Source organism: Nomascus leucogenys, unplaced genomic scaffold (assembly GCF_006542625.1).
Source record: "Nomascus leucogenys isolate Asia unplaced genomic scaffold, Asia_NLE_v1 002053F_16099_qpd_obj, whole genome shotgun sequence".
Classification (NCBI taxonomy): Eukaryota; Metazoa; Chordata; class Mammalia; order Primates; family Hylobatidae; genus Nomascus; species Nomascus leucogenys.
This window is the reverse complement of record NW_022097892.1, coordinates 1-12,195: the sequence shown is the minus strand read 5'-3', so window position 1 is coordinate 12,195 and position 12,195 is coordinate 1. Positions and strand designations below refer to the sequence as shown.

Below are 12,195 nucleotides of genomic sequence, written 5' to 3'. Positions count from 1 at the left end.
GAGACAAGCAGGCCTCCAGCCAGGCTCAGGGAGTTTGGGAGGGCAGGGAGAAAAGTCTAGATGATGAGGAACTGGAGCCACCTTGAGGGGGGTGTCCTGGGGTCAGTGTCGGGGTGATCAGTTGAGCCAGTTTATATTTAAGCAACATTATTATGTTCAATTATTTTGGGTAAGGGATTCCTCAGGGGAGGTGTGGTCATCTGGTCCCAGAGGTGGAGTGAAATGCCCACTCATCTTCCTGAGCCATTTGGAAGCCCTTTCCTCTAGCTCTAGGTACTGGTGACACAGGCTCCTCGGTCTCAGATGGTGCACAGGGCTGGGGGGTGCAGGCTCTTTGTCACTTACCCCCTCAGCACTATTGGGCATCGGGCATTCAGAGGTCTCACAGTGGCCTCCCTAAAAGCCTGGTGTCCTAGGAGAACATTTATTATTTTTGTCTATTTTTGTTTCTTTGAACTGCTGCATTCACTCACTGAGGGCTTGCCCTCCCTGTACCCCTCATGTTGTTCAGGAAGGAGGGGACTGATGAGCATGGGCCCCCTTCTCCTCTCGTGTCAGTTGCCACCACACTGTCCCCCTGGCTTTATCACCACGTTCTCCCACCCCTGTTACCTCATCTCTTCTTCCTCATTCACACTTCCTTCCTTTGCCTGTTTTCTTCTCCCAGTTGGTTAAGTTCTTTATGATCTCAGGCACCACCTACCCTGAGGTCTACCATGGACAGAAAAGCAGGGGCCTCTGTGAGGCAATGTGGTGTTATCATGGTGGGACCTCCAGGCCCCCAGAGTGAGTGAACAGCAGGCCTGCCAGCATCTGTGCTGATGGCTAAGAATTCCTCCACCGCCATGCCCCTCCCACCCCCTCCTCTTTGCACAGAAGGGAGACCAGGTTTGCTCTCTTGCAATGACAGCCCAGCCCCTGCTGTGCACAGGGATGGGGCTCAGGGTCCCTCCCGGCACCCTGATGTTAATTAACTGTAGATAGTGAATTTCAAGTTGACAGCTACCTTCTCAAGGATTTCTATATAAATATAGTTAGAGGAAAATCTAAAGTCTATTTTACTACTTTTTAGTGTTTGTGAAAATTAAGCTTAAAGTGGACAGAATAAATGTTTCTCAGACAATGTCGATGCTACTGATTACAAGTGAGATGGCTGGAGCTCGCCCCTTGGTGGAGAATTTTTTGCTGATTGGAGACTGGGGACTCTGGCAACAGAAATGGCTTTACGGTGGGTGTAAGTCACTTCTGTCCCTCGGAGAGCCTCTTGTGGATTTGAAAGCATGTATCAACACCAGTGAAATCCACCTCCGTGTACACTGAGGCAGCTGATGAGAACACAAGTGAGCCAGTCCTAGCACTTCCCTCCAGAACCGGTCACTCCCGGTCTGACCTTAGAGCATGTGAATTAAGAGTGACAATTTTTTCTACTTGCTTCTGTGAATAAAGTGTTCTACAGTCAGCCAGCACTAAACTCACTAGAAAGGAGGAGGGAAGAGCGTGGAACCAATCATCTAGAATTACCTCAGTATGCAGAGGCTGTCCCTTGGCTGCCCTTGGGAAAAGCAGTGTGAAACATCATGTGCCTCTTTCTTTTCAAGCTCCTCCTGGCAGTCTCCTGGCAACACTAGAGACCTCAAAACTATGGAGATCAGGATTTCAATAGCTTTGTTATCTCAGCATTGACCACTCCTGAGACCTGAGCTTCCTCCGGGGAACAGGAGACGGAGTTCGTGATGTTCGTTGGAAAATATGATTTATGAATGCAGGAGGGCTGTGCTGGGTCCCTCTGCCTGCTTCTCTCCCTGCTGTCAGCAGTGACCAGGTCTCCGGTGTGGAGGCGAGTCTGTTGTGGGTGAAACAGAAGCCCCTGGGGTAAGGCCAGACCCCAGGCCTGAAAAAGATGCAAAGCCTGCTGTTTCATGCAGCCCACCGGCAAGAGGACTACATCCCCTGCAGCCTCGCCATCCACACTACGTGATACGGGAAGGCTGTCTCTTCGCCCTTACCCTGGGGACCCAAGCCTGCCTTGAGGAGTGAGTACAGCCCTGAGGTGTGCCTTGCATTACTCTTTCCCCAGGTGTGCCCGGAGACTCAAGCTTGCTCATTTCTGTCCTGACACATCTCGCTGGTCCTGTGGTGGTCAGAGTCCTCCTGTTCTGTGTCAACTCCTAGACATCATTAGTCTTTCACGTGATAAAGTATGAGTACTTTTCTCTTTTACAGTATTTGGGGAAATTCTAACAGACTCCCCAGGGAGATGCGCAGGTCCCGCTGGCTCCCGTGGTAGGTAATTCTATGGATTCTGCACCTGGCAGCCAGCACTTTCCCTTGGAAGCCCCTGGGGTTCCTGTTTCTGTGGTCCTGGTCCTTGGTTTATACCCCAGTACATTTTGACTGGGACCTGCCTAGAACTGCCTGGAGGGCCGTGGTCTAGGGAAGGACAGGTGGAACCCTGACCACAACATATCCTTCTAAAACAACAAAGTCACATTGATGACGACGACTGCAGTGGGGTGAATGCCATCAAAGTGGGCATGCTGGGAGCCGCCAAGGGCTTACAGCAAAAACAGTTCTTCCCAAGGCGCCCTTTGCATCTTCTCCTCCTCGCCTCTCAGTGCATTTGGAACTTGCTTATGCGTTGGAATGACTTAAATCAACTGCTCGTTTCTGTGCCCCTGCACTCACAGCTTCCTTCATTAACAGGAAAAAGAAAAGCACACACTACCTGAAATGATTTTACTAATTTTTGAGTGACTCAGTGGAAAGTCAGTGTTGCATACACAATTTCCTCATGCTGAGCCAGCTTGAAATAAGACTTGATAAAAGGCACAGCCCTCAGTAGCAGGCGGTGCCACTGTGGACAGTGTACACTATGGTGTGAGGGTATGCACAGGTGAGCGTAAGTGTGTTTACTCATCCACACAGATAAACCAAAAGGACATCAGGCTTCATGCTGGCAAATGTTATGGTGCTGCTGTAGCTTTTTATGGGCCCTGGGCAGTGTCAGATGGGAAATGCTTTGATGACATGTTGTTCAATGTATATAATGGTGTCTCCCACGGCCCAAGGACCCACTATGAGCACTCCGCCCACTGTGGTGGACAACACGGCTGGAGTCGTCACAGCCCAGGTCTTTATTGAAAAGCAGTGTTGACCCAGTAGGCTCATGTAGAACCCATTTGGCCAGGTCTGGACCATCTCTCTCCATCTGACCTGCCTTGGCTGCACAGAGGGACCCAGACCCAAAAGGCCCAGAATCAAGAGGAAACTGAATGACATTTACCATTACACCAGCTTTCATTTATTTTTTCCATATGACCATAAGGACTGTATTACTATGTATGCTTATATATGCTATTTACAGTCTGCTCCCTTTTATATGATGAAAGATTAATAAAAAACAAAAATTGCCTGCAGTAAAACCATGCCTGAGGCCAAGAGTGGTGGCTCATGCCTGTAATCCCAGCACTTTGGGAGGCCAAGACGGGCAGATCACCTGATGTAAGGAGTTGAAGACCAGCCGGGACAACATGGCGAAACCCCAACTCTACAAAGTACAAAAAAAAAAAAAAAAAATTAGCTGGGCATGATAGTGAGTGCCTGTTATTCCAGCTACTTGGGTGGCTGAGACAGGAGAATCGCTTGAACCTGGGAGGTGGAGGTTGCAGTGAGCCGAGATTGCACCATTGCCCTCCAGCATGGATGAAAGGGAGAGAGAGGGAGGGAGGGAGGGAGAGAGAGGGGGAGGAGAGAGAGAGAAAGAAAGAAAGGGAAAGAAGAAAGAAAGAAAGAAGAAAGAAAGAAAGAAAGAAAGAAAGAAAAGAAAGAAAGAAGGAAGGAAGGAAGGAAGGAAAAGAAAGAAAGAAAGAAAAGAAGAAAGAAAGAAAGAAAGAAAGAAAGAAAGAAAGAAGAAAGAAAGAAAGAAAGAAGAAAGAAAGAAAGAAGAAAGAAAGAAAGAAAGAAAGAAAGAAAGAAAGAAAGAAAGAAAGAAAGAAAGAAAGAAAGAGCAAGCCATGCCTGAAGGGGTTGACACTCACCTGGAGGTCATGAAATCTGTCCATTAGGCCAGTGATGGGTTGAGCACTGAGCTCTGAGCTCACACATTGGGGCATGTGCCGCTGCTCTGACTCACTCCTTTAAAGAGGAAAATACAATTGAGCTTTCTAATACCAAATATTTCATCACAGGATTTAAAAACAAATAATCATTCAAGAGAAATTCGTCTTTAAAACCCTTTCCTGATGTAGCACTGCGAAATTATAGGGATTACGAACTTGAGCCACTGAGCCTAGACTGACTGATGTATTCACCAATAAGCTATGTACATAAACTCATGTCTTCCCACTTCTCAGAACCATGAAATCAATCATTCCTCCCTTTCTTTCCTTTATTTTTATTGTTTCTTAACAATACTAGAAGCCAAATTCATTCTTTCTTAAACCACTTTTATTCATTATATGACTTCCTAAAACACCCAAAAAAAGGTTATTATCCACCATTTCTTCAATATACACCCTTTGATATCAGACAACCTACATGAGAGTCATTGGAATTTATGGTGATTCACAGATAATTTTTTGCAGTATTATGTTTCTAATTAGTCTTTAGTACCAAACCTCCCTACTCCATAGCCTGACCACTCTCTCTGAGCAGTAATCAATGCTGCATTGTACCCTCAGGATTGGAAGCCTGAGAAAAAATCTTCCTCAAATCGTAACCAAGATGTTTTCCACTCAAGTGGTAAGTGGACACATTTGTAGCATGTCTGTCTGAGGCTGAATCTGAGGGAAAAGGCCCAATACTTACGCAGGGAGGGGAACATCACACACTGGGGCCTGTTGGGGGTGGGGTCCAGGGGAGGGATATCACTGGGATAACTACCTAATGTAGATGATGGGTTGATGGTTGCAGCAAACCACCGTGGCACGTGTATACCTATGTAACAAACCTGAATGTTCCGCACATGTACCCCAGAACTTAAAGTATAATAATAAAAAAGTTTTATGTCTTAATGTTGATGTTAAATTATCATAAACTAAATTATAATATATGCATTTGAAAAATTAGGCAAAACATCAAATTTATTTATTTCAAACTTATTCTATACATTAAAATATTTAATATATATATATAAAATACTCTTCTGCATGAAAAATGCTTATAGTTTCTCTCTTTGATTTCAATGCTTCCTGTATCTTATCCTGGTTAATTTTTAAGTTTCCTAACCATTACCTTCCAAAATATTATTCAATATTCTAACTTCTAGTATCAATTAATGGAGTTCACAATTTATCTGAATAAAACACTGTAATATAACATTTGTGTGTTTCAATTCTTTTCTTAAACTTCTCTTTGAGATTCATTGATTTGTTGCATTTTGGTGTTATCTCTGTTTTGTAAAATTCTTTTATATGATGAGATCACAATTTATTTAGCAATTCTACTGTTGATGAATATTTACTTTGTCTCCAATTAGGAGCTACTATAAAAATTGTTGCAATTATCAACATTGTGTTTATCTTGAAATACACATAGGCAGTCTGTGGAATATATTTTAGAATTAGAATATCTAGCCCATAAGGAATGCTCATAGTCAGTTTGCCAAAAAGTATCTCAGTTTACATACCTCCAGCCATGAATAACTTTCATTGATTCTTTATCTTTCACAACACACAATACTGTGTGTCTTTAAATTTTGCAAATTTTTATGGAGGCCTGTAGTTCAACTTATGGATTAATTTTTATTATTCTGAGGACTAATAAAAGTAATCCCATTTTCATATTTGTCCAGATATTTATGCCTCCAATTTTATGAAGTACCTCTTCAAATATTTTCCCAATTTTACACTGGGTTCATTTTCTTTTATTTATTACATTCATTAATCACATGTATTTTATTTTATTGCGTATATGTTGGGATAAATATTTTTCTCCACTCTTGGTTTGCATTTTAATTCTTGAATGGTAATTTTGAAACACAGACGTCATCGTTTTTGATATAAACTAAGTTTTTCTTCTTAATTGTTACTTTTTTCTCCTGGTCAGGAAATCTTTCTGTATGAGAATATTTTATTGTGTTCCCTTCACCTTCAGAACATGAATCCATGTGGAAATGCACTGTATATGGTTTGAGGTAGGGGTCAGTATTCAGTTATGTCCATTTGAATATTTAATTGATTCAGCATTGTCCTGATCCCCTTGTAAATTTCACTGTAGAACAGCACTCTAATAATGCATGAGCATTTGAATATAAGATGAGATCTACAAAGACAAGCACAGCATAGGAGGTCAAATAAGATAACCTCAAAGTATAGGTTCATAAATAAAACACATGGATAAGTAGAATATTGTTAGATGAAGAGAAAGAAAATATTTCCAGGTTACCATTGAGTCTTTTTACTCCAAGGTTTTTCATGAAGCCCAAGATCTCTACTTTCTTCCATTGGTTTTAATTTCATTTAGACAACTCTCTTACCTATTATTTCACTTTGTGACATTCAGAAATAATTAAAAACCAGAGAATATATTCTATGCCATACATCATGGGTAATGATTTTCCAAAAATGATTTAAAAAGGAAACAATACACATGGTTTTTTGTGTTTTCACCATATTTAATGAAACACTATAAATGAGTTTTGATGACATTAGAATGCAACTAAAGACATTAAATATAACTGATTTGTCCTGTTTGATGAGGTGCAAAAAAGATGGCTTTCTGGGATAAACAGGTTCCCAGAGCATATAGACACGTTTCTGACTTTTCTCTGGTCAGAAGTGACTACAGCAAAAGATGGGCCTGAGAGGAGGTGAGAAGGAGCAATTAGGGATGGTGTATATCAGGGAACTTTGATCAACGTCAACAAAGCTCATGGTTCTACCTTCACAATCCAGGAATAATCCTACTGTGCTGGTAGGTCTTGGAACATATTGCACCACAAATGGGGAGGTGGTAAAGAGACTGCAGTGAGTGTCCTCCTTAACACATCCAAGAAGAAAGAGTCCCTCCTCTCCATCTATCTTGTCATTCTGTCTCTTCTCTTTCCAATAATTGTTACAGACTCCAAAAGCCCAATTCCAAGAGTCATGCACGTGAACCTCCCAATAATATTTGCCAGATGTGAAAGCCTGAGCCCCCCATACAAGAAAACATTCGGATTTTGCAGTGATATCGGGATCATCTTGAGGGTCACATCCAACATTCACGCTTCTCACATCTCCACACAGGAAGATATGACTATTGGCTCTTTCATGCTGCAGAGTAAAATCAACTGCAAAAATAATTTTAAAAAGGCATGGATACATGTAATTATTAGAAATTAGAATTCTTGAGTGAAAAGTTGTTCTACCAAGAATTTACTTTACCAAGAAATTTGAAGTTACAAGGACAGGAGAATTGTGACTAAAACATTTAATAAAGTATAAGGATGATTAATATTCTCTATAGGAAGAACAAAACCCTAAAAATAGACATTGAAAATTTATTGAAAACTTAAAAATTGAGAGTTCAATATAAGACCAGCCTGTTTTAATCCAATCTCCAATGTAAACGTGAAATATTATATGCCTTGAATGCCCTTTAGCTATCAAGGTCATTATTATTAAAATATTTCTTGTTCTTAAATACTAGTGATATAATTTTGGCAAGAATGGGAAGATTTTAGCTTACTCAAGCACTGCTCTAGATAACTGGATACAAGTCCATACGTTCAAATTATAAGTGGTAACTTAAGGCAGATTTTTGCAAAATCTTTTACCAGTCACTCTGCGGACATCCCTGCTAGCTCTAGACTGAAACTGAATTTTAGATTTTACTCGTAGCTCTTCATGTTGTAACTAAACTGAAATTATCATTTCTATTTTTACTTCCTATTTACATAATAATTTCTTCTTTCTTTTTACATGCTAAGTCAACATTTTACATTATATCAATAATATATATTTATTATCAGAAAATACAAATACTCCATCAAACTTCAGTGAACGCCATTCTCCAACGAAATGTGTTTAACAATTCAAATGAAATACGGTAATGTAAAATTTTTATGTAAGCTTGGATTATTAAGCTTCCTTCTGAGCATTGTTCCATTTATTCAATTTTTTATTTCTTATGTCATTCCATTTACCCAATATATAACTCTATACATGTGAGCCCAGAACATATTTGTTTTTCACTACGTTTTACTGTTCATGTTATAAATTGGAATATAAATAGAAACACAGATATAAAAGGGTTGCATAGCCATATGGTTCACTTCCTGCTGAAATGAAATGAAGATGTGGTGAAGGGTAAAGTATTACCCCCATGATTCTAACAAGAAGTAATACACTGTGGGAATTCTGCCAATGGGCTGACACTTACCTCTGAATCCATTGAGCCTGTCCAGCAGTCCAGTGATGGGCACTGCACTGAGCTCTGGATTCACAGGCTCAGACACTTGCAGCAGCAGAGACTCACACCTGCAACGAGAAAGACACAGTTACCACATCTACAGCCAAAAAAATACATAAAAATCACTACTTTTATTTAAAAGATGTTTCATGAGAATCCCTTTAACCCACACATTTGCTAATTCCAAAATTATCATTTTCTTTTTTGAATTCATTCTTATTCACAGTTCCTGATTTTCAAGCACGATGGAAAAGTCTATCTGAGCGAGAATTCATTTGAATCTTTCTTTGTATTGCTCCAAATTAGTAAGGATCATTAGTCTTAAGACTAGGAGAATATTCAAAAATGAAATTCTGGGTTCCAGACTTCCCCAGAAATTCCTGAAATCATTGTCTGGAAAAGTGGGATTATTTTTAAGACTGCTGCATCTGTTGCTTCCTTCTCAAGGCCGGGGTGTTGAAACTTGCTCCAGGCATGGATATCTGCCTTTCATAGTTGAGCTTCTCTGGAGGCCTACACAGTTCAAACATTCCGAATAGTTTGTTCATCTATTTTTCAGAATTATATATTTAAATATAAACTGGAAATCATCAACACTTTTCACTGCTAAAATACTTTCCCATTTTCTCTCTGGCTTCCCCTGGTTGACTTTGTAGCCATGTAGTAAATGTAATATTTTCTCTTTCAAATATGAAGGCTTTTGAGCAATAAACATGAAATTAGGAATAGAGATGCTCACTTCCTTTATTTTTCTTTCATTTATTTATTTTTGGTTTTCTTTCTTATTTATTTATTTATTTACTTATTTATTTATTTTTGGTTTTGCAGAACTTTCATTGAACTGCTGAAGAAAATCACTGTGTATGGCAACAAAATAGATGTCTACCTGGGGTGGGGGATGGAGAAAGTACAACCAGCACAAGGCAGTATCACTATCTGAATCAATTATACCTTCAGTATCAAAGTTCCTGCTTGATATTTGTGGAAACTGAAAGCATCTGCTAAAATCTAGGTATGCACTCACCTGTGTAATATGTCTCCAGAAGCCTGTAAAAAAAAAAAAAAAAAAGAAAGGCTTAGTGCTTTCCACAAGATGAATCTTCCACTAAGTTCAGTGTGAGATTTGGAGACAGTTTCTGAAGATATAATTTTCCTACAACGTTCCCTCCTGGAAAGCATTTTCTATTTCTTTTCTCATGAAAATCCCAGTCTATCATATGTCATGAATTAATGTCCTCATAAAGTCTAAGTCTTGAAGACGTTCTTTTTACAAGTGAAGGGAGAGGAGGCCCACAGAGTCTACGCTCTGCGGTAACCATAAAGAAGCTACTCAGTCATCTTCCCTCAGCCCTGTTACCAAAATGAGTGGACCCCAAAATAATATTAGTGTGATCCTAGATTCCCCAACTTCTCCATCATGCCATGTCTCCAAATTGGCCTAAATGCCAATGAATCACTTCTCATTTTATCCACTTTCAAAAATCCTAAATACATCACTGACTTCTGATGGGAAATATTTCTTGGGGCTGTCTGTTACCTTGGCCATTCTACAAAGTTTTGTTGCTGGTGGATAAAGTAGGAGGGATCTTCGGCCTGGTAGAATCACTAGGAGAGGCTATACCCTCCCAACCAAGTGGCATTAGTTATCGAATCGTATTTTTGGAAACAAATCATGGAAGTAAATGGGGAGACGGATTTCAGGAGAGAGGAAAAATACCCATGCATGTGAATGTTCAACATCATGATACCCCATGGTCAGTCCGTACCTGGAGTAGCTCCACATCTGCTTTATGGCACATTTGCTTCAGATCCTCATACATTCCTCTTAAAAGCTCCCTCAAATGTTCCATTCTGGCTTTGCTTTCATTGAGTTGCTGAAAAATGTCCTCGCCTTCCTTTTGCAGCCTCTGCAAGTGATGTTGCTCTTCTTCGTGGAGAAATGCAGGCATCTTCTGATATTCAGCTCTGATTGCTTTTATCCTTAAACTCACATAATCCTGCAGTGACAATTAGTCAAAATAGAAATGTTTTATCCATCTTCTCTTGAATTTCACTGATTCCTCTTAGCATTCTGAACACCCAATGTTTTAATCCTCAATCTTGTCAATTCTCAGATTCCACAAAATTTTATTCCTTTCCTTTTTTTTCTGTACTAGTATCAACATAGTTGTTTCTGCCCAGTTACATTCACCTGATTAATGATAAAATGTTTTCTAAGATAGGTATATAAAAATGGATTTCTCTCTTCCACACCACATTTATAGAAAGAAAACACAGCTCTTGCATAAGAATCAAACTATCGAGTTATATTGACTAGGTAAGAAACCATTATTTCTATTTTGGAGAATTGGGGCAAGTTATGTAAAACCATTATATGAGAAATGATGACATGACCACAGACTAGCATTGTCAACTCAATGCATTTCACCCAGCATAACATATTCTAATAAGGTTTCATTTATTCTCTTCCAAACTCACCCTAATCGGCAACATGGACTTCTTTGTGCTTCCTCAAACCCCCGAATAAATGCATATTAAATATTACTGCCCATGTTGTTTTCTATACCTAGAATTATTTTCATATATATATACACATATTTCTCATATATGTACTCATATATATATTTCTCCAATATAGGTATATATCGATATATGAGGAATATATATTTGTATCTGTGTGTGTGTATATATATATTCCTCATATATATCCATATATATATATATATACACCCAGATACACATATATATTCATATATTTATGAGGAAGAGGAAGGCAAACAGGAGGATATATATATTTCCTCCTGATCGACATTTTGTTTCAGTGTGAATTTTTCCATGAGCCTTTTTCTGACCACCCTATTTAAAACTCAAACCCTCATCCCCAGTCCCTGGCCTCTGTGCTCCTTTTCTACTTTCCTGCTGGATTATTCTCCAATGACACTACTACACTCTAACACATCATGTACTTCACATATCTGCATGGTGACCATTTGCTTTTCTCATTTCCATTGCAAGATTTGTGTGTTTTCTTCTTCTTTACTCCTTATTTTCTAAGTTGATATTTGACATAGACTAAGTACTCATAAAATATCTTTCAATTAATATTAGAAAATTAATGAATTAATATTCGATACCATATCCTCAATATAAACATCCACAAAGAGAAATCATTTCTAGAATCTTCTCAAGTCCTTAGAGTTCTCCTTATATTAAATACTAGTTCCCGTATTTCTCACATATTTATATCTTCATCAAGACACAAGTCTACATTTCTCACCACTTTTCCCATTATGTGTTATGACTTATTCAATATTAATTAGTTCTGATATTTCATTTCATGCATTCCCTAAGTTTGCGCGCTTGCTCCTTCCGCCTGAAATTTAGCTCACATTTCAATATACTTGCCCACCAAGATTCAAATTCATACTGACTCAGCCTTAGAAAGGTCACCTGAAATTTCCATGACTGATAAATAACTCTCGTGTCCAGAATTTATCCAGGCAGCCCATTGGGAACAGTGTGAAATGGCCCAGTCTCTTGTATTTGTTGGGGTATTGCTATAGGTTTGTATGGAAACAGATGAGCATGCTTGGATAACATCTGTGGTCTGATTAGAAATCCTACCGAAGAGTCACACTAACTTACATAAAAAATTAGCGTGTTTTTTTCTCAAGTGTTTTATCCTTGTTTATTGAATTCCAGAAACATTATGGTTGAGATCAAGTTCCTATTTTAAGAGTCACCCATTTGTTCACTATAAGTTCCTGGAGAAGGTAGAGTAATACGGTACTAACCTTCCAGCAT

The 12,195-nt window shown here is 39.3% G+C and overlaps 1 protein-coding gene across 1 annotated transcript; it reads right to left on the bottom strand.

Annotated features, from left to right (window-relative positions):
• Positions 1 to 6,593: 6,593 nt before the first annotated feature.
• Positions 6,594 to 10,382, bottom strand: LOC115834395 (tripartite motif-containing protein 51-like). The gene is made up of 4 exons (XM_030809147.1): positions 10,158 to 10,382; positions 9,416 to 9,438; positions 8,362 to 8,459; positions 6,594 to 7,270 (listed from the first exon to the last, which is right to left on the bottom strand). Exons 1-4 carry the CDS (start codon positions 10,338 to 10,340, stop codon positions 6,771 to 6,773), a joined length of 804 nt encoding a protein of 267 aa, XP_030665007.1. The 5' UTR covers positions 10,341 to 10,382; the 3' UTR covers positions 6,594 to 6,770.
• Positions 10,383 to 12,195: the final 1,813 nt, after the last annotated feature.

What these genes read in the sequence shown, in the direction of transcription:
- LOC115834395 (XM_030809147.1), bottom strand. Translation starts at nt 10,340, where the DNA reads ATGCCTGCATTTCTCCACGAAGAAGAGCAACATCACTTGCAGAGGCTG. An exon ending in CAGATGTGGAGCTACTCCAG is followed by an intron (nt 9,439 to 10,157) that starts GTACGGACTGAC and finishes TTTTTTTTACAG; the next exon opens with GCTTCTGGAGACATATTACA. An exon ending in CAGGCTCAATGGATTCAGAG is followed by an intron (nt 7,271 to 8,361) that starts GTAAGTGTCAGC and finishes TTATTTTTGCAG; the next exon opens with TTGATTTTACTCTGCAGCAT.